The sequence below is a fragment of the Neophocaena asiaeorientalis genome, unplaced genomic scaffold (assembly GCF_003031525.2).
Source record: "Neophocaena asiaeorientalis asiaeorientalis breed wild unplaced genomic scaffold, Neophocaena_asiaeorientalis_V1.1 scaffold70, whole genome shotgun sequence".
In the NCBI taxonomy this organism is placed as follows: domain Eukaryota; kingdom Metazoa; phylum Chordata; class Mammalia; order Artiodactyla; family Phocoenidae; genus Neophocaena; species Neophocaena asiaeorientalis.
In genome coordinates, this window is record NW_020175410.1 from 2,517,040 (window position 1) to 2,543,849 (window position 26,810).

Genomic DNA, 26,810 nt, shown 5'->3' on the forward strand with positions numbered 1-26,810 from the left:
GCTTACAGCCAGTTCGATTTTTGAACACTCATTCAATTGCCTGACCCTACTTTTTTCATTAGTGTTTCGATTGCTATGCATATAAATGATCTCATTCTATTTAAAGGTCACAGTCTTCAAAAACCAATGCTAATGCTGCTAGATGATAGCAGTAGAAAATAAGATACTTAAATTTCAAGATATTCTGCTAAATCGTGAGATAAGGAAAATGTTTAGATTGAGGACATTATCCACTTACAGAAATGTTTGGTACTTTGGACAGCATAGAATTTTAGAAAAGATTGGAAAATCTTTTGCTAATAAGAAAAAAATGGGTTAACCAGGAAAGGCATTGAAGATTAATTCCTCAGTGAATCTGAAACACTGAAGCAGCTGCCTTTTGGCTCTGAAGAAGTTTGGGGTTTGCAGCATTTTAAGCTGTGTGTAATGACAGGAAGTGTAAGAGAAAGGAAGTTTGCTGCCACCAATAATGTAAAGAAGTTGGAGGAAAAAGTTGACATCATCAGTAAAACTTCAGTCATGAATAGGATGACATCATCTCATGGAAATTATTTAAGAACTAGGGAAATCTTTATTCTATTCTTATGTCTATGATAAGTTTTTATTTTTTTTTAAAGTAAGATAATCTATTTTTAAAGGCTTGCTTTCTGAAGGCAGTAATTTGCCAATGTTGCCTGACACAGAAAAATTACAGCAAAATATCTAAGACCCCAAAAACAGAGGGTTAGATTTGGAAAAATGCAATGAAATTCTAGTTTCTTGGACCAATAAAGAGGTGGGCAAATTAAGATAATGAAAAAACCCATCTAACCTCAAACAAGTGCTTCTTTTTACTTATTCCTTTTTTTCTTTTACTATTTTATTTCTTTTACATCCTATGTGTCCAAGGGTGCGTTAAGTGCTTTACGTCAATTTATTATTACGTTTAGGCAGAAATGCTGAACAGTTGATCTTATATGGAGGAAATTAAGGTGTAGTGATGTCAGATAATAAAACTAAGCTATTTTTTGATTGCTGAGCAAGGGAGAGCTACAACACTGGAGAAAATTCTGAAAGTTTTCCTGAGATCTGAAAAAAAGAAGGACCAAGGAGAAATGTATTCCTTATTAAGAGGGATGTCATGCATTAAGTTCACTTCTTCCTTTTGGTTGTCTATTTTTCTGGTTTTCATCATGAAATCACAAGCACCAATTTCAAGGAGGTCCTATGTGGGTTATCACACATGGGATGTGGCAGATCTTTCCTTAAAAAGAGAAAATATGTTTCTTGCCCCAAATCACTCAGGTGGTGAGTGGAGGTATTGGAATATGAAACAAAATCGTTTTATTCTGGAGTCCTTGTTTTTGTTTTCGTTGGTTGTTTGGTTAGTTGTTGTTGTTTTCCTGCTCCCACATCAAACCCTTGGCTTGAAATAATTGTTTTAAAATATAATCTTATTGTAAAAGAAGATTCAGAGAAAAAAATTTCAGCAATTATAGTCTTTGTTCACATTTTGTTACCTGGTTTCTCAAAAAACGAAACAAAAAAAGTGAAAAACAAGTAAACAACGACAATTTTAAAAAACACCCACCAAAAAAAACAATGAACCGTGTAATGATTTGTTAAATGCAAATGGAAACATTTAAGTTAATATGGTTTTAAGGCCCATTCGTCAAATACCATGTGGAATTCTTCCTAACAAATCAAGAGGTTGGTATTATAGATGAAGAATTTGAGGCACAGAGAACTTAATAAGTTGCCCACTGTCACACAGTTGGAAAGTGTTGGATCTGAGAGTTGATCTAGGTAGTCTGACATAAAAACCATGCTCTATCATCTGTTATGTTTCCAAACACAGTGCTGACTACAAAAGGGTACAGGAAGAAAAGCAGCTATAAGTAACTTTGATTTTAATCACAATGCTTGTGAATGTTTACCATATAAATTTCCTATAACTTTGCATATAGCATTAACTCCTGCGTTCCCCATAGACCTTCTCACATGTTGAAGATTATTGACAAGTGTTGGTCACTCATCCAGCTGAGTGTGGATTACTTCTCTTTTGATACGCCATCCTGAGGAATCCTATTAGTAAGAATAGGTGCCCAGCTCAAGGCAACTTATTTGGATATACTAGTCTGGCTTCTGGCCTCATTTGTGTATTTTGAAACCTTGGCTTCATTCATTGTGGCAATTTGCTTTTTGAAAGTACTTCTGCTAATTGATGCTATTCTTTATATATTCATATTATTCACAGTTTTGAGTTTTGTGGTTCAATCCACTAGTAGAATTTACAATATTCTGTGGTGGAGGTGATTCATTAAATATGGAAGGAAATGAAGTCTTTTTACCACCACCAATATAAACATCTGAAGTGCCCTTCTGAGAATTAATAAGCAAAACAAGACTAAGTTAAGTTTAACCAAAAATGTCAGATTAAGTTGTAGACAGAGTCTTGGAACCATTAATAAATAAAGTGACGTTTTTGGTTTTGTTTTGTATTAGCTTGAGGTTATGTTAGGTACAAAAGCATACACAGTAGACATACTTAAAGGGCATGCGATCTAATCTGCAAAAATTTCCTTTCTCCTAATGATTCCCCTGTATGTCTGATTCCCTTTTAGGTTTATTCAAAACAGTACAATAATAAAATTGGTTGTTCTCTACCACCTTATCCCAATATTTTTACATAGGAAAAATAGACTTTTTGTATCCAAAATATCAGTTTATGGAATTAATTTTATTCTCCTCTGCCAGGATTCTGTAAAAATTTAGGAGCATTAATCTGCCAAGTTTTATTTTTTCCTTATTTTTAGTTTCATGTCAGTTACGTTAAACTGGGTAATAAAAAAAGTGCCCCTCAAGGGCTTCCTATGAGGCCTATAGCCCTTGCAGTCTCTTGATCTGGACAGATGTGGCTTTATCTCAGTTTCTTCTCTGTAGGTTTCCTAGTCCCTTCAAATGGACTACTGGATAGTATCCAGCACAGCTCCAGGGGCCTTCTCTTCCATGAGGTCTACAGCTATTTCCTAGGCAACATTTATGCATTACTGTCCCTGCAGTCACAAGGAGGGTTGGCCAAGCCCAGTACAATACCATTTTCTTGTCTTTGTTCCGAGTACCTGTAGCCTTGTCCTCAGTTTCCCAGGCAGGAGTCAGATCCTGGCCCACTGTCCTCATTTACTTGGAGAAAGCAAGCTCTCCTAGTAGCTCCTGTGAAATCCTCTCATTAACTTGAGGATAGAAGTGGCTCCCATCACCATTTCCCCAAGTGGACATGGAGATTCCCTAAGTAGCAATGGTTCTTTGCATGTAAATGTCGACGCTTTTATAGTCCTGCAATGAGTAAGAGTGAGCATGGATCGTGAAGTAGATTTCTTTGAAAATCTGCATAGGAAGATTTAGAATTTCACTTTAGAATTTTATATCCATTCGTCTTGGTGTTAGGGTGAACCTTTCATGTCAACCACTTTCTCCAATTGTCAAAAACAATGTTCAGACAAAGAAGGGAGATGAGAGAAATACCTTTCTTTCTGAGTATTCGTGCTGTGTTCATGACTCTGCATTGGCATCTTCACATAATTGTCTGATTTAATCATCATAACAACTTTACGGGATTGGGAATATTATACCCAATTTACAGAGGAGGAAATTAAGTTTCAAAGAGTAAAAATGTTAAGGCCACATAGATACTGTGGAAATAGAGATGTCTGAGTGAAAAGCTCCTGGTTTTCCTGCTCCATTATTGCAGGTAAGACATACAAATCTACTCACCAGTGTCAACCTAGGACTGACTGCCCGATTTACTTCTCAAATAGTTACCTTCCTCTTGTAGACTTGGATTTAAAAATGTTTGAGGTCGTGTCTCCTACTAATGATTTTGAGCATAGCACAGAATCTTAACATTGGCTGAGTCTTAAAATATATGTTTAAATTTTTTTTCCAGACAATAGATTTTGAAGGTTTCAAGCTATTTATGAAGACATTCCTGGAAGCCGAGCTTCCTGATGATTTCACAACACACCTTTTCATGTCATTTAGCAACAAGTTTCCTCATTCTAGTCCAATGGTAAAAAGTAAGCCTGCTCTCCTCTCAGGTGGTAAGTTTAATTATTTACTTTAAAAATGTATGTAATGCAAAAACCTCAAAGGGAAAAATCATTATAAGTTCTCTGTAAGCTGAGATGATTTGTTTAAAAATTACCTTTAATGCCGGATTTATCCTTTCATACTAAGACTGTGCAACTAAACATTAGAGAAAATATACTTTATCATTATTCATCACTTGTCGTTTCAATGTCTTAGAAGTCTATGTTTAGGTAATAATTTTAAGAGATACTTCCATCAAATATAGGAAAGTGCTCTTTTAAATGACTGGAATATATATATGTGTGTGTGTGTGTGTGTGTATATATATATAAATATAAATATATGTAGTCACAGGCAGTTATGTAAAAACATAGTATTTAATATCATTTGTTCAAATTACCAATATACTTTCACATTTTTAGATTTGTAAACTCAGAACAGAGTTTAGATTTTTCTCTTAGATACTTAATTCAGTTTGTCACCATAGAGATGGTTGGTTCTCTCATTAGGTGTAGCTTTTTAGAGATGCCTAATGCATTACTACCTGTCACTAATTGTATCACTCTCCACACAGTCAGGAAAATAGAAATCTCACTATATTACTTTAGAAAATGTGCAATAGGAAACTGGTTAAACAGTGTCGGAGAGTTGAAAAAGTGAAGATGAGCACTGAGACACACTGAGGTAGAACCAGAGGCCTCCCCTGGGTTGGAGTCTTCAAAACCCAGAAGCTTGGAAGGAGGACCTCTAGGACCTGGGAGGCAGAGTTGGGGGGTGGATGTTGCCTGGCAGATCTCACTGTCAGACTCCTGTGGAGGGGATCCTTCCTGATTGGCTCTGATAGCTCAGGAGCTCAGGGAGGAGTGTGCAGCCCTGGAAGTCAGACCTCTTACAGCATCACCATGGTCTGTGCAGGACTGAATTGCGGGAGCTCACTGCGCCTTCTTGGTGTGGCAGTAAGCTGCCACAAGACTAGAGCGCCTTGCTACTGGCACCAGATCCTGGGACGGTGAGATGCTGGAGAGATCTAACAGATAAGTGCAGGTAGACCAGCAGGAACTTGTCCCTTCTCCCTCCTCCCTTCTCTTGTCTCTCTAGTGCCCCCTGTGAACACAACAGGTTTCCATCTGGCAATGGAGAACTATAGTCTACAGCAGTGTTTCCAAAACTCTTTGATCTCAGGACTCTTTTAGGCTCTTGAAAATTATTGAGGACCCCAAAATGCTCTTGTTTATATGGGTGATATTTATTTCTATTTACCGTATTAAAGATGACACATTCTAGAAATTACAATGATCGTCCCCTCAGATGTTGACAAAAATAACATCTTTATGAAAAATGACTGTTCTCAAAAACAAAAAAAAAATTAGTGAGAAGATTGACATTATTTCACACTGTTGCAAATGACTAACATCCAACTCCATAGAAGACAGCTGAATAACCACATCCGCTGCTGCGTTGCCATATCATGTCAGGTAGCCCCTTGAAAAGTCCACTGTACACCCATGAGAGAATGAGAGTGAAGAAAGCAAATGATATCTCAGAATCATCACTGATAGCGTTTTGACCTTACAGATCCCCTGAGAGGGGATTAAGTATCCTGTGGGAGCCTCTGGTCGAGACTTCCCGTCCTAGCGTCACAACATAGAATATTGAAGTGTGGGTAAAGAGGTGAGGAGAATTTTACTAATTAGCATTCTAATAAATAAAAAGCTTCAAACATATAATTAAGAAATAGGTGATTGAGCCAGAAACAAAACTTGGGCAATCTGATGAGGAGTCCACACTATTAAGCCTTACGTTGTGCTGCTTCCCTTTCTGTCAATGGAGTAAAATATTCTTCCTCGAGCAATCACATGTTGGTCCAAGCTTTTTAAAACAGATGATCCCTTCAAAATACAGAGCAATTCATATGCTTATAACCTTTAACTACCCATCAAATATTTTTTGTTCCTGAAATGATTCCCCTTATACCATGAACTGAGAGGACTCCCCACACTTGCTGTTTTCTCTGAATGAGTTCCGTTTAGTTTGTCCTAAAGTGTGGTTTCAGAGCTTACAAGTGTTCTGGGCTGAAAATTTTTATATGAGACAGGTTTTTACTTGGATCTAGAAATGAAAACTTCTGTGTTCTCCATTTCATGCTATAAATGGATTGCATATTCCTTAGAAATAACAAAGTTGTCCCTTATTTAAATTTACATGAAGCAATACTGTCCTTGGGAAACACTGTCTTCTTTAAGAAGACAAATACTGTCTTGAGGAAGAAGGGGGAACATTTTTTGATATGTTGTCTCTCTGAGTCAACAGACTCAGACTAATTGTGTCACACTTGGAGGAAAGAGACAATCTAATTACTTTGGTAGTTTTATAAGAAATTCAGGGCTTCCCTGGTGGCGCAGTGGTTGAGAGTCCGCCTGCCGATGCAGGGGACACGGGTTCGCGCCCCGGTCTGGGAGGATCCCACATGCCACGGAGCGGCTGGGCCCATGAGCCATGGCCGCTGAGCCTGCGCATCCGGAGCCTGTGCTCTGCAATGGGAGAGACCACAACAGTGAGAGGCCCGCGTACCGCAAAAAAAAAAAAAAAAATTCAAACCTCAAACCCTCTTTTCTTCAGATAGCACATAGTAAGTACTACGTAGAAGATACCAAATTTACAAGGAGTAGAGGTCAAACCATGTTTCAAAATGGGAAAAAAAAATAAGGAATAACAAATTGTACTTCTTTTGGGACAATCACACATCCTGCATAGACCTACTTGAAAGGAATTGTAAGATAGGCTGCGTAACCCTCATGCAGCAATAATAAATTAAACTGTGATGGCTTTTCAAAGCGTGGCCTCCACATTTTAAGACATAGGTGCATAGTGTCCTTTGTAGGACTGTTTCTCATCCTGTGTATTTTCAGAATTACCTTTGATAGTGGTTTTTATTCTGGGAAATAAGGAACCCTAGACAGTAATAAAATTTTCAAGGCCTGGGGTAGCCTTGACTCAGAAACTGAAAGATACATAGATTTTTATTCCTAGAAACTTGCTTTGCAATAATCTAAGTTATCTACGCAAGATGTATTTGTGGTTGAAAAAAATTACAAATGAATTTTGAATAAAGAGGTGCTATGTAATCTGCTTTGTTTATCTGCTCTGAGAGTTCACATGTTTCATTACCACATTACCATCAGGAATATGGTAGCCATTCTTGATTCTGTATATCAATTGAACAATAAAGGTTTCTCAATAAGAAGACAAACTTTTTAAAAGGAAAAAAATGTTATTCTTGTTAATGAACAATGATCACGTATTTGGTAAAAGTAAAGCATTTAGTTTTTATAGAATAAAACATTTAAAAATAATTATAAATAGGTATAAAAGTTATGAGTGTGTATGTAGTTGTGTTTCATTGAACCTAATGATCCATCTGGCATTTCATGTAGTGGATTATGTATTGTTTTGGAACATTTTGTTTCCGTTAAGTGCCTCTTATCCCCTATTTAAATATAAGATGATTAATTCTGCTGTTCCCATGTTGGTCTTTTAGTTTTTAAATATACCCCCAATATACCATTTTTCCAGCTTTCTTATAACCTTTTCTGCTTCATTGTAAATCCCAAATCCCTAATCCTAAACCTCTCTGCTAGTCCAACAACCAATTTCTGATCTCACCTTCATCCCTAGAATCTATCACTTGAACTATTATCTTTACAGAAATGTTTAATTATTTGGAATCCTTTTTTTTTTTCCGCAAGTGGCTCACAAACCCTCAACCATGGGTCACTATTATGATCCCATATTTCAATCCCTGCTATTTGCACACTGAGCATATCCAGGGAGAAATCTCATAAATATGCATGCAGGCTGTTGTCACTACACATTCCTAACACCCAGTATTAACATGGCCTTAACACCTCTTCAGCTTTTAAAAAAATCTATTCTGAAAAGTATTTATTCTTGATACTGTCTCCTAGATCAATCAGGTTAAACTTTTTAAACCTCCTTTAGTTTATTCATATCTTTCCCCTCACTCTCAACAGATGCCATTTTTTTTTTCACATCATACAAAAAAACAGGTGCTGTCTAAAATAAAATGCTCAATTGTTTCCCACACAACCCAAAACGGTTTCTTCAGCTCACAGAGAATACATATTACTAGATTCCAGATGGAGCCCTTCATCTGAGTGAGTGTTCCATAAGGAGTCAAACTAAGTGGATTGGAAAGTCAAATAATTATATTCTACCCAAATCTGCTTCTATTCCTGTCTTCTTTCTGGTTGAAAGGAACCTGAGTATTTATCAATTTCCCTACCCTAAAATCTTGGACCCTTCCTACCCTTCACTGCCTCACTACTTAGGTTTAGTTCATCACAAAATGCTATTACTCGTTGTAACTTCTTCTCAAACATTCTGCCTGTGTCAGTTCGATACATCATTGTTTGTGTCCTAGACTATCAATTAGCATGACTCCCAGCCAGGCCCTGCCCTCCCATCTGGAAAATGTTCTTTCTGACACAGAAGCCTGACGATAATTATTCATGGGTTCCCAAGTGCAGACTTTCACAATCACCTTGTGGAATGTTTTTTAAACCTTTATTTCCCAAGTAAACATAAATCCTTGATATTTAAAGCCGATTAAAGCAGAGTTACTTTGCTTTGAGGGTGGTGCAGGAGAGGTCTGAGTACAGGGAGTCCTAGTCACTCTGCCTTCCCCCTGCCTCTGGAGACACCCCCTCCTGAAGTGACCTTACAGAGACTCCAGGACCTGGGCAGTGCAGTTAAGAAGATGATAAAATCTGAGTTCCATAGCATTAAGCCAATGCCATGCAGCTTATAGAGTCTGCCTACCGTCCTCATTCTCTGTCTCCTTGCCCCATGCACCCAGATTCTTTTCATATCCAACTGTTTGCGGTGACTTAAAACCTGCTGTGCTTACTCAGGACTCTGGGCTTTTCTGCATGATGTTCCCTCTGCCCTTATTTCACAGCAAAACCCAGCTCCTCCAGGTCTCAGCTAATGCTTCATTTTAATTCAAGAGCATATGCTGTGTACCATGCTATGGATGCAGTGATCAGTAAGATGGGATACCTAGAGAGTGTAGCTGGGAAGCAACCCTGTCACCCTTGTTAAAGTCCCACCATCTGCCTCTTGTAGATTAGCTGGGAAATCCCTGCCTCTCTCCGAATCCCACCTTTGACAGTTGTCACACAGAAACTCCTGGAATTAACCCTCTTCAGCTAAATTATTTTTCTTTTTGTGTAGGATAGCAATTAACAGCAGTTATTAATAACAATTACTTTCTCTAAGAATATGGCAATTAGAAGAGAATGTGATGTGATTTATTAACTGGTTCAGATACTCATACTATATATTCCTGTTGGGCTCCCCAGTGTCCAAAACATTGACTTTATAACAGGAACATCCTTTATTAACCGTAGGTCAGTGTAAGAGTTTTTGTTATTTCTTATTAGTTGTTTTATAGCACACAAAGAGAAGATTTTCCTAGCACCGTTTAAATCAGATCATGTAGTGAATTGACCAGTCGTACCATTTAATTATTCATTTGATTATTTCCTTAATTTATGCATCCAACCATTCATTTTTAAAAACACATTATGTGCCAGGAATTCCACAAGAAAGCTGAGGATGCTTTAGAGTCACGGAGAAAAACAGATAGGTGGTCAGTTTTACTACAATAAAACAAGTGCCGTGCTGTATGTGTCAGGAGCATGTGACTGAGATTTTAACCATAAATTGAAATTAACCAGGTAGAGTTAGTGGGAGGGATGGGAGGGAGTGGACTAGAAGGGAGTTCCAAGAAGAGAAAGCAACATATACAATTTCTGTTTAAATCTTAAAATCATGTCCCATCAAAGGACAGTGCACAAACTTTAAGACATTCAATATTTATGCATTCAAAAATATTTATTGATCACTTAACCATGTGCCAGGTACTATTCAAATTACTGGGAGTATATCAGTGAGCAAAACAGAGCTACCCCTCCCATAGTCATATACATTCTAGTGGAGAGAGAAAGAGTCCTAAAAATAAAAATTTGTGGCACGTCAAATGGAATGAATGCTGTTGGCGAAAATGAATCAGATAGAAAGTGCAGGTCAAGGCTGAGGATGACTGAAAGTCCTAGGTTTCTCATGACTGACTGAAACTGGGATGAGGGTCATAAGGTCATTTTTGATGGGCCCAGAGTAGATAGTAGTCATGACCTTGGAAGTATTGGGCACAGCCTGGCGGTAGAGTTGGGGGAGCAATCCTGGCAGGATTAGAGTCCTGACTGCCTTCAGAGAGTGGAGGAAGGTAGACTTCTGGGGAGTCCTGAGAGATCTGGGGCTGTGCCTTGACTCAGTTGGGCTGGGACAGATGACGTGACTGGAGGAGAGATGAGGTGGGTAGCCAGGACCCCATGGTAGAGAGTGTTGTCCGTCATGCTATGTTTTGAATTTTATCCAGAAGAAATTGGAGAGCCATGAAAAGGATGTAAGCCAGAAAATAATTACACTGTCAGTGGTGTGGAAGCTATCATGAAGACAGATGAGGCTAAAGATATATAAAAAAGTTCCAGGGCTTCCCTGGTGGCGCAGTGGTTGGGAGTCCGCCTGCCGATGCAGGGGACACGGGTTCATGCCCCGGTCCGGGAAGATCCCAAATGCCGCGGAGTGGCTGGGCCCGTGAGCCATGGCTGCTGAGCCTGCACGTCCGGAGCTTGTGCTCCGCAACGGGAGAGGCCACAACAGTGAGAGGCCTGCATACCGCAAAAAAAAAAAAAAAAAAAAAAGTCCCAAAGATATTTAAGATTGAGAATAATAAAAACTATCTCTGAAAAACTTCAGGTACTTTATCTTGGGTCCCCTCTCATTGCTCATTTGATGTGGCAATGGTTAGTGAATTCTGTGAAGCTACAATATCAGTCATGGTATTTAGCTCTTTTCATGTTGTCTGTACAACCAGAGAGTCATACCACAATGGCATTTTTTAGACAGAAAAGGAGAAACAATGCCCTTTTGTCCATAAGGAAGTTAATCAAGTTAAGAACAGAAAATTGTGCAATGAAAATGAAGTACTTAAACCTTTGGGAAAATGTTCTTTTGCCAAATGACCTTACTGAGTGTTCTTGCCAGAAGACACACTTCATTAACTGTGCTGAGAAGAAAGTATTACTCTTATCAGTACTGTTTTAAGGATAGTAAAAATGTTTGTGTGTGTGTGTGTGTGTGTGTGTGTAGTGTAAAGTAGCTTTATAGGCCTTTTGTGTCTAATAAGCTACTTCAGTTTCCACCATGCAAACAAGGGCAGGCCAGGTTCCATAAAACACAAATTGAACAGAGTACAAGACTTATGTAACTATGAGATGCGGAGATTCTTGGCACACAGTAGGGCATTTCATATATATTTGTGCTTTTATCACTGTTGATATGCTTTATTGATAATAACAATTATAGTCTGTGCAGCTTATATACCTACATACAAATTCCCTAGAAATAAAGATACAAGAATTTCTATCCATTGGCCAATAAGCATTTATGTATGTCAGCCATTACATTTTTTATGCCTCTATAGTACCAAATTCAGACTTCTAATCATTATTATTAGTAGTAGTAATCTAAAAATTATTTTACTCCAATAAATTTTTTATCCTGAAACCCTGAAAGCCCTAAAAATCCTTCCCTGAAACCAGAGAAAACTCCGTAACTTCAAGGCCCCATTGATGATAAAATTACTGTTGGTAAAAGAAAAGTTTCTCCCAAATCTCCTCTTTAATTATTAAATGGGTTTGAATATACTGAACTTGATTATATAGGTTTCTTTATTGTTCTCTCTGAATATGCTAAGTAAAATTTTGGTTTTCAAAGTGTTCATTTTTGCTATTAAATTTATTGACCCAAAATAAAGGGGTTTTGTATTTTGAATTGCATCTTAATAATTACATATTAAATGATAGTGTTATCTTAAGATTTTTGCATAATATGTTAACAAATACTTATTTTCAGTTTTTGAGATCCTCATGAGGGCAATAAGATATTTAGTACTTTACAGAGTCTCAAATCAATCATAATATTATTTAATTCGTGTTATGCTCTAAAACTTAGTAGCAAGCTAGAAAATGAGCTATGGTATTGAGCATTTGCTTTGATCTGCTAGAAGAAAAACCCTATGAAAATGGGAGTTTTCATCTCCTTTGTTCAGTACTTTATCTCCAATGCCTGGAACCTGGTTTTACATGACTAATATTAAAGGACCTTAATATTTATTTAGGTTTATGTTTATAAAGGATATGTTAGTTGTGTACCTATTAAAAAACACAGTTAAGAAAAATCATTCATAATCCATTTCCCATAAGAAAATGCAGGTAAAGATTTGGTAAATATGTATTTTCGTGGATGTATTAAGTGGATGGCCCAAGGACTGATCTCAATGGAAGATGAATTTAGAGCTCTCAGCCATGGCTAGGATTTCTAATTTCCTTCCAAAGGTTTATGAAATAATGTATGCACTCTCAAGAGTCTTGAAAACCAGACCCTTAAAACAAAAGGTCATTTATTGAGAGGCAGGAGACAGATTTTTCTGCTTTATCTTTCTCTCTCTAGCCCCACAAAATTATACTTAAAGCATGAAATCCCACATCAGGCTGCCTTTTGAATTGTGGATGCATAACTGGTCTTTGTTTTCTCAAACGCGAAATGGAGATAAGAAGTATATGTATCTTACTGGGTATTGTGGGACTCAAAAACGTAATGCATTAGGTACCTTAGGAATGCCAACTTTTACCATTATTAATTAAACAGATCATTTTCCTGTGTTTTAGTTTGCAAACACAGGATAAAGGTCAAATTCAATATAGTTTTTTTTTTCCACTAAGATGTCATACATCCTGAAAGAATACAGTCAAATTTAAGGAGTATTATTGGGATTTCTTTTTAATGTGACAAATATACAAATTTGGGTAGCATGACTTCTTTTCATATATGGTGGCTTAATTCCCATGGTTAGGTATAGTCACGAAACAGAGTAATTCAACCAACTCTCAATTCTCTGCCTGTAGACAGTGTGTCACCTGCATTATGGTTGCCACCAGCCCAATGTAACTTTGAAATCTAAGTTAGTTAACAATCAATTAAAACAATTCAGTTCTTCAGTCAAACGCCAGCCACATTTCATGTGTTCAACAACCATATGTGGTTAATACTACTATATTGAACAAGGTGTACATAGAACGTTTCTTTCATTGAAGAATATTTTACTGGACAGGACCGATAGAGCAAGTCTTCCTTTTACTGCTTTTGAAAAGAGCTCAAAGTTTGGAGTTAGATGGCCTGTCTTCAACTCTGAACTCCTGGGATTGCTATGTGACTATCAGTAGTTTACTCTCTGATTTTCCACCCTTTTTTTTTTTTATTTTATTTTTTAACATCTTTATTGGAGTGTAATTGCTTTACAATGGTTTTCTCTCACAAATGGAATTGCAGGGTCAGTGTTGCTGGCACACAGCCAGGAATGTTGTCCTTGCTCCTTTGCAGAGTTTGTTCTGCTCCTAGAACATCACCCCCAAAGACCTGCTTCAAGCTCTGTTCCTTATAATTGCTTGTTTCAGGTTTTTGCCAGTGGCCAAAAAGATGAAACCCATATGATGTTCTTAGAGAGATTTTGCTGGCCCTAGTCTCTTGTCAAGGACTGTATCCACTGCCTGTCCTCATTTTATGAGGAATCACAGTCTAGTTTACCCAGGCTATCTCATTTGCTGCAGGTTTGTGTAAGCATAAAAAAAAATTGTTTAAATTATATTATTTTAAGACAAGCATAGTTAGAAGGTTGTCTAAAAATCATGAAATGTGTGATAATATGAAGTAACTGTTGTTATTCTTGGTTATCTGTGCCACTCATCATGACTATTAATATGAATATTGGAAGTATGATATGTGACTACACTATGTGACAAATTGCTTCATAAGCCTGTTAAATTTCTGCAAATTGAACCAGTATAAAAAAATGGAAAAACCAAATTGCCAGAGTGTTTTATTGCCTTATAAGTTTAGAATTTTAATTCATATCAGTATTTCATAGTAATAATAACAGTTTTGAATATTTCATTTTAATAGATGAAGGGAAACGGTGGAGATAACGCTACCGTTTTCATTATCTGGAATGCAAGTGTTTGAAAATAAAATAAACTGGAGCAGAGGCAGTAATTGAACATGTACCCAAAACTGATTTGCTAACAATTGAACCTTGAGACTAGAATTAAAAGTATCTATTAGAATAAAACTTTTTAGGTCATTGTTTTAAGAAATGGAGTGTCTATATTGGAATACAGTGAAAATCGTGTGCTTGAAGAATGTGATAATCGTAGGCAATATTCAGTTTGACTGACGCTAACTCTTTTTGTAGTTAAAACTTTGAAGAGAATAATGGTTATATATAGATATATATGTGTATATATATAATCATCATAAAAAACAGAAAAATGCCATCGAAGTACAAGATAATTATTCCTCATAAAACTAATAGACTCTAATTACTTTGCCTATTTTTCACTTTATTTTGTACTTTGTTGTACCTTGTAATGTATATTATATGTGTATAGGTATATATGGGTCACTTTCGTGGGGAAATATTTAAAGAAGCACAGCCTTGGGCAAGTCAGAGAACCTGCAAATTTGGATGTCAGTCACATGATCTTCAGAGCTAAATATTGACCACTTGAGGCAAAAAAAAAACAAAAACACATTGTGTTTTACCTAGCTTCATGTGCAGTTCCAATTCTAAAGAGTTTCACTGATGCTTGGATGGGTTAAAATGGCCTTTGTTAAAGGGAAGTAGACCTTTGCTTTAAATTATTTATTTATTTATTTATTTATGGCTGTGTTGGGTCTTCGTTGCTGTGCGGGAGCTTCCTCTAGTTGTGGCACGTGGGAGCTATGCTTCATTCTAGTGCGCGGGCTTCTCATTGCAGTGGCTTGTTGCGGAGCATGGGATCTAGATGCGTGGACTTAAGTATTTGCAGCACGTGGGCTCAGTAGTTGTGGCTCGCAGGCTCTAGAGCACAGGCTCAGTAGTTGTGGCACATGGGTTTAGTTGCTCTGGGGCATGTAGGATCTTCCCAGACCAGGGCTCGAACCTGTGTCCCCTGCATTGGCAGATGGATTCTTAACCACTGCACCACCAGAGAAGTCCCAAGGGAAGTAGACTTTTGAACCTCTTCTTCAGAGGCTATTACTGCTAAAGAGAAGTGTAAGATTCCATTTACCGTCTCGTTTCATTGAGGAGCTGCAGCCAAGAAACCAGGCTTGCTATGTTCTGTTTGCCGGTTACATGGTCTCGTGTGTGTCCTGTATAAGCCTTAGCACAAACTGCTTAAAAGGAAAAGGGCTTTTCTTCTGGGAAGTGAACTTTCCTAGACGGAGGTAAATACTGGGAAAGAGCTACAGCCAAGTTTAGGGACAGGAAAAAAAAATTTTTGAAAGGGTAGAATAGGGTGTAAAAACAACCTCTCTGAAGACAGATTGAGGCCCTAGGGCCTGCTCTCAAAATATTAAGTGAAAATATAAGGAAACATTTTCACCACTTAAGAGAAAGTGGGCTGATCTAGGGTAGGGGGTTAGGAGCTGAAACAAACCTATGAGCTTTTTCAACGCAACACGTCAAGATTTAGTGGTCCAGCTCTATAATTGTTTTGTTGTAAAGTAATTGTGGAAAAGCTCATTGACATTTTATTTTTCTTTCTCTGATGCACCCTATAAATCATTGCGAAAAGTATATGTTTTACCTCTCAAATTTAGCTGAAATTGCACTTAAGGAAAAACTGATTAGTTTTTCATTGTGTGTTGTCATACATGCCCATAATTTCTTTTTAAAATAACCTTTAAATTCTTTTAAATGTTAAACTATGACACAGTTCAGTGCATGATACAACTTTTTGTTTACAACCTCTCATGAACAGAAAATGGCAAATAGTCAACTCATTTTGTCAAACAAAATAATTTTAGTATAGTAACATGTTTCTTGTTCAAAAGTAGTGTTAAGTTGAAATTATACATTAATGTTCATATTCAGTATGTACATTACATACAGGAAAGGCAAACAGAAAATTATGATACTCATATTTTCCAAATGTTTGTGTTTAGTATTATGAAAATTGATAATGAAATACCATAGCCTTCATTTTATATATACAAATGATCATAAGTGAATATATATAAGTGAAAATGTATACCTTTTGGCATTCTTTCAAATGAATATGATGATACATGCTTTTTATTCTTGTTTTACGCTGAGTTTTTGTATAAAAGAGTTAAATCAAGCTGATTAAATCATTTCAGTACCATAAGCGGGGAGCATAGAAGAGAGGATTAGCTCATCAGGCAGTCTGGGTTAGGTCATAGTTTATCCAACCATAATTCAAGGGCTGTGTTCTCCGAGTCTGGAAGTTATGGTCATGTGAAGGATCAGTGCCAAAATGTCTTTTATCATAAGTTGAAACTGCTTATTTCTGCAGCTGGCTAGGCTTTAGATGATTAGTTAGAATTAGTCAGGTATTTTCTTTTCAAAGCTCAGGATTGTCTTCTGTTCTCTGCCTTTGGTTTATAAAAGTGACTATGTTAGTTTGTATCGGATATACAGTGACACTTTTGTTAAGGGAGGAAATCCATTTATAATATGTGTATATATATATGTATCTTTTTCAATAACTATAAACAAGTGGAATCAATGTGAAGCATAGAGATGTATTTGAAATAAAGAAGACTTTGGTAAAAAAATGAAAGATGTAGAGCATTGTTTTTCAAACTGTCAATTGTGGCCCGTGGTGGGTAATGAATTCAGTTTAAGGGGTCTTTGACAGAATTTTAAGAATGGAATAAAAAAGAAGAGAATAGGTTAACACAGAAAACATTGGCACAGTTATGAAACCTACTAGTGTGTGTGTGTGTGTGTGTGTGTGTTATTTGTGCTGGATTAAGATGTAAACTGTTTTTCTTACTTTTCCTTACTATTGGCCTTGAACAAAAATAATCTATAAGCTATTAGTGTAGAATAAAAAGGATAAAGTTGCTAGTTATGAAACGCTGGGCAGTTCATCTCCCTAAGCCTGTTTCTCATCTGTAAAATGGGATTCATGCAATCTCCCCTCACAGGGTTAATGGGAGAATGAACTGAAATGATACATGTTCAAGTGCCCAGCATGGTTCCTGCCACATAGCGTACATTCAATAAATGGTACATTTTATTAGTAGTAACGTTGTGAGTACTAAACTAATTAACTGCTGGCTTTTCAGCATGCATTAAATTATACTCCGGGGTATCTTGAAATGGCTGAAGGAAATCACAGGTGTTCAATCAAAGTTATACATGGAAAGAGATAGACCAGAGCAAGAGATGTGGTCAGGTGGAGGTGTGCTGATGAATGCCAGATGAATGACAGGCTTGAAGAACTGTATTTGGTTAAGATTATTCCCTGCATTCCAGTAACTCCTGGTTAATTAGGAATCGAATAGCCATTCAGCCCATCAGCCATCTAACCCACATACCTTTTATATGGCCAAATAGACCTCAAAGGATAATTGGGGTTTACCGTGAGGTCTTGTCAGATACATATGATCTGGTTTCAGAGACTTCTCTGTAAGATGGAACTATTTATTGTGAAAGAGTTTCGATTTGATTATCAGATACTCTGCAGTCGTCAGCTGTTGTGAACAGATATTCAGGTTCTCTACCCTTGTCTTGGAACAGGCACAATGAATGGATGTAATAAATAAAGTATGGACCATATTAAAACCAAACTACAGTTGTATGTTCTTACCTCTCTAATTAAATCTGTCATGTTTATCCAGAATTTTGTTTACGTTCTCTTTCTCTCTTATTCATGGGCAGATTCCTTGATGGCAAAAAGGATGTCTTATTCACGGTGCTGGCAACCGTTTGACATAAATACATGTTTTTATGTATGAATGATTCCTGACCATCAATATATAAATCATATTGGGACAGACTCACATTTCTTCAGTTTTTTTGTGAAAGACCATTTTTCAGTCTTCCCCGCTGATTGACAGCTGTCACTGCCTAAGGCAGAGAAAAGTGGATAGGAAAGTAGTTCTTCATGCTTTGAAATCTGTCTACCAACTAACTCTGGGCGATAGGATTCTGGCCCAAACACCATCCAGTGAGTAGGCAGAGCAGTCCCTATGTCCCCAAATCCCAAAGAACTCTCCATTACTTAAAGGAATCATAGAATGTCTGTCTCTGTTATACTAGAGACCGGAGAATTTGGTTATTTTACGCCTCAGAAGTATATAGTTTCTCTACATGGTCTAGGCATTATCTCTCTATTTCCTTTGTTGGTTTTTGTTTGAGAGTGCTGTGAATATTTTTAAGTATATGAAGACAAATCTTTTTTTCCAGGTCTGAGAATGAATAAAGGTGCCATCACCTCTCCCCGTACTTCTCCAGCAAATACGTGTTCCCCAGAAGTAATCCACCTGAAGGATATTGTCTGTTACCTGTCTCTCCTTGAAAGAGGAAGACCTGAGGATAAACTGGAGTGTATGTGTTTCTTCATTTAGTTTACTTATCACGGTTGGGGTGGGGGATAGGACTGGATATTGACAAACTTAAAATTGTATATACTGTGGTTGTTTACATTCTTATTAAGTAAAGTGACCTTGGTTAATAATTATAAAAAAATTCTCCAATTGAAAATCAGACAATTAAAAGATATTAAGAATCTATCAATTTTAGGTTATTATTGATCAAGGTCCATTTATTACTGAGTATTTCTTGAGCATGTTTATCAATTGATGGTTTTTGTTTTTGAATTTGCTCAGTTTGGTAACCAGACGATATTGAAAAGTATCCTTTGTGTTGTTTTGAAAATACACTTATTTCTAGTATGTAAGAGGTCTTCCCATTAGGCAGAAAAAGGGTTCACTATCCATAGGCAAACTGAGCCTTTCTCTCTGGAAATCTTCCTTGAAACCTTCTGTACTAACTTTCATTGCCATGGACAAATAATTTCTTAAATGCCAAGCATGAGAGTTTCATTTCTAGAAGTTGACTCTGAATATTATAAATAATTAAACAATAGCTTTTTTTTCTTTTACCACGTAGCAGGCGTTTCAGATAGAGAATTTCAATCTAGTTGAAAGGAAATAAGTGCTCTCTTTAATAAAATACAGTAACTGAGCTCTCTCTGGTGGCAAACTGTACTCATTGCAAGGCAAGAAAATATTTTTCAAACCTTTACTGCAAGCCCCATCATTTAATAATCTATTCTATCTCCAAAGCCCCTGCTAAATACAGAGCTGGTGGTTTGTTCAATAAGCTGATTAACCTGATTGTATTAGATATCATTCAAATGAATTACATTTTTTTGCTACTGCAATGATAGTAAAGATAATGAATCCTAAATTTGACATTTCTAAAGTAAATGTAGAATATTGTGACACCTCAGAATTATGATTGGGTAGCCTGTTTAGTTTAACAGTAACTTTCGATAATATTTCTCTTACTAATAAAGAATTTAATGTAATATGATTATTTAATAGTAACACCTGCTTAAGTTATGAATAAACCATATTAACATCATTCTTTAAATACATATTTATTAGTTCTAAATGTTGAATATTTGCATTTCAAGATTTATTTGTTTTCCTAAGAACCTACAGAAATCTCTCTCATTCCAAAATAAATATTAATGTTTAGTGAATTTTTATTGAAGTAATGGCCAGAGAGAAAGTTTTCTCAGGTGTTATTAGGACTGTGTTTGGGATGATTTTACAAATACAAAGATTCGGGCTTCCCTGGTGGCGCAGTGGTTGAGAGTCCGCCTGCTGATGCAGGGGACACGGGTTTGTGCCCCGGTCCGGGAGGATCCCACATGCCGCGGAGCGACTAGGCCCGTGAGCCATGGCCCCTGAGCCTGTGTGTCCAGAGCCTGTGCTTCGCAACGGGAGAGGCCACAACAGTGAGAGGCCCGCGTACCGCAAAAAAACAAAACAAAACAAAGATTCCATTCCGGGTCTGAGAATAAATAAAGACACCATTACTTCTCCCCAGCATGGTCTTTGTGATGCAGTTTACTTATTTTTAGATCAACTGCAAGTATTTTGTTTTTAAGGTAGAATTCCTAAGAGGTATGTTGTAAGTTCTCAATGTGAATCTGTGTCTCAGCAGTCCTCGTCCACAGTTGCCAGGCATAATGTTAACCCACAAGTGATTCAGAAACACTTAATGAATCAAGTTGAACCTGACCTGCCACTTACCTCTCTTCAGTGTTATCAATCCCCTTCCCTCCGTTCTTTAAGTTTTCCAGCTCTTTTTCGAGCTTATACCATTCATTTCTTTAGACTTCCCGCATAGACAGACTTGTTACCACCTGGCATTACTTCTGTGATTTTCACTAGACTCTTGAAAGAAAATGCATTTCTATTTCAGAAACTCATTAAGGTTCTAGCTCTGTTCTAGTTTTCTTCTCTACTCTCCTCAAGTGTGGAGAACCTTAACCTGGTCCTTACTCATCTGGAGCTTGTGTTTGTTTTCTAAATGCCAGTGCCAGGCTTTTTCCTACATCAGTTAAATCAGAATCCATTTCTTTCGCCCAGTTTCTTAGCTATGTACTAATATATTTTTCCCTTCTACAGTTGCGCATTTACAAATTCCTAACATTCATATAGTATATTATAGTTATAGATTCTAAAATTTTTTTCAATGTCTTTAAAGAAATCTAATGGTTGTTCATTTAATATATATTTCCAAAATGGTTATGACTTATTAAACATAATGTATACTAGAGGAAAGAAAAGAAGAAAATAATTAAAATTAACACAGAAGTAGATATAATCAAGCATCTAATATAGTTAACTTTTGCAGGTGAGTGATGTTTTTGAATCCCAATTTCTAAGCAGCTAAGCAGAAAGGAGTACAGACGTGTTGTCTTAGGCCAGAGGTTCTTGAACTTTATCGCCCATAAGAATCACCTGCAGGGCTTATGAACACACAGCTTGCTCCGCCCCAACTTGAGTATATGTGATTCAGCAAGCCTGGAATAGGACTTCAGAGTTTTCATTTCAGGTCATGCTGATGTTGCAGGGACCACATTTTGAGAAGCATTGGTTTATGCAGTTCCTTCAGTCCAATGAAAACACACACACACACACATAATTCATCTGAAACTACAATTGTTCTTGGAATTGTTGGTGGCATTATTTGATACGTTCTTTTACCTGGGTTATTAGATAAATTAATGACATGTTTTAAATATTTTTCCCCAAAAAACAATGTTTTATAAATCTATTCAGTGCTTACTGCCACTTCTAATCTCCCCCACCTCTCTCTTCTGCCAGGCATTTACAAAAAAGCATTTTTTTTTTCATTGAAAGGAAACTAACAAACAAACACTTTGAACTTTCCACTGATTATATGCCATTTCTTCAACTTGCTTTCCTTCACTCAATCTTTGACTCGATCCTAATGCCTCCCTGTGGTCTTTGCCAGTTCTGAGGCCCCATCAAGTAGAAGGTATTTATTTACCTGTTCCCACGAACCCTTGGAAAGTATGTGTGCATGCATGTGTGTGTGTCCTGAAGTTGTGGAGGAATTCTATTTTTGTCTTGGTGGAAGTTACCAACCATCAAGGTGCATAGATAAGAACATTGTACCAGGTCTGGTTTGCCCTCTTCACCTTAAGCCCACTACAGTACTTTATGGAGAGCCATTCAATACATCCCTCTTTGAGTCTCCTTAGATTCCGCAAATACTGTGACCTCAACTCCATTTTATTTCAGTCACCCACTTTTGTTGCAATACCCCAAGTCTTTTAATTCCCAAAGACTGCTCTTATTCTATAAATTTAAATTCTAGCATTTTACTTTGACCACAGCCTAAGCTCACGTAACTTTTTACTTTTCTGCTTTGAGTTTAAATATAGCATAGCAAGTACTCAAGAGCTTGGACCCTTCACTTCACTAACTGAATGAATCTTAGCTTTGACCCTTACTATCTGAGTGACCCAGGCACATTGTTAAAACCTCTCAGGCCTCAGCTTCCCCAGCTGTAAAATTGGGATCATAATAATGTCTATCTTGTATGTTTGCTATGAGAATTAAATGAACCAATATTTGCTCACATAAATTCCTTCACATTTATGTGAATGTTAAATGAAATAAAAGTAAGTTAATGGGCTTCCCTGGTGGCGCAGTGGTTGAGAGTCCGCCTGCCGATGCAGGGGACACGGGTTCGTGCCCTGGTCCGTGAAGATCCCGCATGCCGCAGAGCGGCTGGGCCCATGAGCCATGGCCGCTGAGCCTGCGCGTCTGGAGCCTGTGCTCCGCAATGGGAGAGGCCACAACAGTGAGAGGCCCGCGTACCGCAAAAAAAAAAAAAAAAAAGTAAGTTAAGAATTCTTGCCCCTTGACCGCTTCACTTCCTCCTGAACTTGCTTGCTGCTTTTGGGCCTCCCACCCCTTCAAATGTAGACTGACCCTGTAATTCGTGAGGTCAGTCATTCCTTCTCGCTTAGTTTTGAACATCCAATTTATTTGCTCATATACTGAGCTGCCAGAGATTTTGTGAAATGATAATATAATTCTGTGGATTAGAACTCTTCTCAAAACCTCAGCTGGCCTTCAGTGCCTTCAGAGTTTCTCTGGTCATTGACTTCTCCTAGTTAAAAGTTCATTCAGATGCTTTGTTACTTCAAACACCTACCTAATTAATCATCATCTCACTCATTAGCTGTAAATTCTTATAACTTTCTCTCATGTTGCCTAAAACTTGTCAACTTCTATACCTGTTCTTTCCTCTTCTTCTGACTCAGGAAGAATGGGTCCCTTTTGTAGTTCCCTATTGAATAATACATCAAAGTAAGTCCTTAACTTAGCATCCATAAACTAATCTGGCTCCACAATTTGACCCCAACCTACTTGCATTTGGCTGTGACCTGCACAAAAAAGTCCCAGTCATATGAATCTACTTTTTAATTATCAGACAAACTCTGAACTTTTCCACCTTCATGCCTTTGCTTATAATGTGCATTTGCTAGGGGTGTATATCTTTCCCAGTGTGTATCAGATCCAGTCCAGTCTACACTTGAAGCCTAGCTCACATCATGAGTCCTCTTGCCATCTCTAATCAGATTATTTTACTCTCCTTCCTTGTACCATTGCACTGTGTGTAACTTCCCACTCTAGCACCTACCACTTATATATGTGTGTTTTTCAAAAGATAGATGCTCAGTAAATGCTAGTTAAATGGAACTGTATTGAAGTCTATGGGTGCTTGACAAGAGGAAGATAATGTGAATTATTGAAGGCATCAAATAGTACTAAATTTATACTTTTATTTAAAAGTATAAATGTGGCATTCACATTGGGATTAGTGTTTATCAAATTATTAATGACTTAGCTAGAATAACTTTAAGTTAGCTTACAGTTACTGAAAATATATCACTAAAAAGAAATCAATAGGAAAATGTCCAGAAACATACACAATTGATATGCAGATAATGAGGACTACTCTGTATGTTAAAGTTACGGCTCTGTCTAGTATTAATCTTAGAACCACTGAAATTTAATATTGAAAAGTCCTCAGATATCATCTAGTTAACCTTCCTATATTGTCAATGAAAAATTTAAAGCCCAGAGAGATTGGTTATTAATTATACCACCAGTTTAGCTATCTGTGACTAAAATGTATGATTTCTGACCTGCTGTGTAGGTGCCCTTTTTATTTTGAAAAGCTGCCTTTCCTTGTTTAGATTATTGTTTCTTTTTTTTTTTCGGTACGCGGGCCTCTCACTGTTGCCTCTCCCGTTGCGGAGCACAGGCTCCGGACGTGCAGGCTCAGCGGCCATGGCTCACGGACCCAGCCGCTCCGCGGCATGTGGAATCCTCCCGGACCGGCGCACGAACCCATGTCCCCTGCATCAGCAGGTGGACTCTCAACCGCTGCGCCACCAGGGAAACCCTATTGTTTCCTTTTGTGGAGAAAAGAAGAAAGTATAACACCATTATATTAGATGTAAAAAACTCCAGACAAATGATTTTCACCTCTGCCCTTGTGGTTTATTAGATAGGTCTTGAAATACATAAAACAGTAAAAAATTGTGAGTTAAACAAATTCTGGCTTAAATGCTTTTTAAAATATATACTTTATAATCTTTAAAAACAATTTCCATAATAATATTTTCATATCAATAACATATTATACAAAGTACAAAAACATATTCTATGGGAAAATAGATTAAAAACTTGCACATCTTTTGGAAAAGAAACAAATTCTAGATATAAAGAATTACCCTCGGGCTTCCCTGGTGGCGCAGAGGTTGAGAGTCCGCCTGCCGATGCAGGGGACGCGGGTTCGTGCCCTGGTCCGGGAGGATCCCACATGCCACGGAGCGGCTGGGCCCGTGAGCCATGGCCGCTGAGCCTAAGGCGTCTGGAGCCTGTGCTCCGCAAGGGGAGAGGCCACAGCAGTGAGAGGCCCGCGGTACTGCAAAAACAAAAAAACAAACAAAAAAAAAAAACAAAAAAAAAAAACAAAAAAAAAAAGAATTACCCTCATATTGTGTAATGTGCCTTTCCTTTGAGCTTTTAACCAAATTCATGTGTGGGCACATAATTGTTTCTATATAAAGTGTAATTGCATGAGCATAAAAATAGAAAAAATGTGGGTTAAACTGGTTTGTAACTTTTTAAGAGGTACCCACCTTTGGAAGCTATCATGTTGACAGAATAATTTTAATATTGGGCTTAAATTATTTTTGCACCTAAAAATCTATATCCTTATATGTTGGTTTTAAAAATAAAACCTCTTTGTTCAATGATTCACTTGACCTTGGAGACTAACTTTACTTTTAAATTCTAAGGAAAAAATAGTCTTATTATAATGTTTGAGGATCACTATAAATTTTATCAGTATTATTCAGATATGCTTTTAAAAGGGAAAGGTTCTATAGGCTTACCAAGCCAAACAATTTTTATTTTCTGTGGTGTTAATAACTGCCTTTTTTTTCTCTTTATTTGATTAGTTTCTTTATTCCTATATAACTAACTAATTCCTAAATCCTCCACCATAAATTCTGGTTTGGAAACTTGTGCTCTCCATCTATTCCTTCATCTTTTCATTGTTAGTTACCTTCTCCTTTATTTTACTTGTTCAGTCTTTCTGAAATCACTATTTTTAGATGTTCAAACTCCATAACAGAACTTTGACTTATTATATTTTTTAATTTTCCTGTTTTCCAACTTCTTTTCTTTTATGTCTTTCATTTGACATCTGGTACATCTTCTACACCTAGGATGACTTTTTTTTTTTTTTCGTACTCTTTCTAGCATAATTTTCACTTAACAGAGAATCCTTTTTGTTGTCGGCACCATCCTTATTTGCTATTATTCTTGTTTTATCGATTGAGTCTTCCTCTTATTTATAAGGTTCCCCTCTCCCTGCTTTGCTGGTTTCTTCCAAATTACTTCGTTTTGAAACAACTACTTGGTGGTTGTGGGTAGGTGGGTGGGTAGATGAGGTTTAAGTCTGACTCATTAGAGATGAGCAAGGGGACTTAACATTTCTCAATGTTCAGTATATCCATTTTCACATGATTACACTCTTTGGTATTGGACCCCTACCATCAGAATGCCTGAGTACCCTGAACTCAGAGTCCCTGTGGCTTGACTGCTAAAAAGCTCAAAGATCCAGTCTGCTTTAAGGTAGAGGGCTGGCATACCCTCAGGTGCAAGCTGTGAGGGGTAGTGTTTAAAGGTCTAATTTCTTTTCATGAAGATTATGTTTCCTTTTCTGTGTGAATCTGTGCCTCCTCTTTACCACCAGCTTACGTCTATATTTCTCAGGTTTCTACATCAGACACCATGTGTTTTCCAGCTTCTAAAATTTTATTTTTCTTGTTTCCTCTCACGTTTTCTTTGTACTTTTGGGTTTATGCCTGTTTCATCCCTTACTGTTACTGTAGTGGACCTTCAATAGAAAGGCAATGTAAATATGTGTGTTCAATATTTCTTGTTTTGCATGACCCCACTACAATTTTAAATTAGGAAAGTAGACTTACCTCTGAAAATTAAAGTTCTAGAATTCCTCTCTCGCATCGGAATCAAAGGAAAGTTTTATCATTGATTTATAATTGGTGATATTTAGACTACAAGATACTTAGTGCTCAATATATGTATACTGTTTTTATTATTGCTATAATTATTAACTAGAACTTAAAGTTCTCCAACTTTGTTCCTTGGTGAATTAGACAGGATTTATAGACAGCCATTAACTCCTGTTAATGTGTGTAGAAATTAATATAAAAATATACTAGGGCTTCTACTTCATACAACAGTAAAGTGTTCTCAGACCAACTTTTCTGCTAGAAACAACTAGAACATTTAAACTCAATATTCTTTTTTAAAAAATCTGTTTGTAAATTTTAGGAAATTATTAAGGCAAGTTGGATTTGTGGGTTAAATTTCTGGGAGCGGGGAGCCAGGCTTTTGCCAGTATTTTTAAACTGTAAATTCTTAGGCACCTTAGAGGCTGAGAAGGTAAGCAGCTTTGGTAGACTGGTCTTGGGGAAAAAACTTGAATTCTGGAGTCTTTTTAGAAGGCATATGATGGTCTCTAATTGTGGTTTAAATTTCCATTTTCTTTACGATTGATGTTGTTGAGTACTTTGTTATGACTGACTACTCACGTCTCTTCCATTTTTGAAGCATCTGTTCGATTTTTTGCCTCTTTACTAATTGGGTTG

General features: G+C 37.1%; 1 protein-coding gene across 6 annotated transcripts in view; it reads left to right on the plus strand.

Moving 5' to 3' along the window:
* The window catches only part of DGKB (diacylglycerol kinase beta), a 639,375-nt gene that overhangs the window by 104,377 nt on the left and 508,188 nt on the right, over positions 1-26,810 (plus strand). For all 6 annotated transcript variants that reach the window (XM_024767053.1, XM_024767055.1, XM_024767059.1 and 3 more), the window contains 2 exons: positions 3,926-4,079; positions 18,470-18,610. In XM_024767053.1, coding sequence (XP_024622821.1) covers positions 3,926-4,079; positions 18,470-18,610 — 295 coding nt within the window. The remainder of the gene's footprint in view (positions 1-3,925; positions 4,080-18,469; positions 18,611-26,810) is intronic.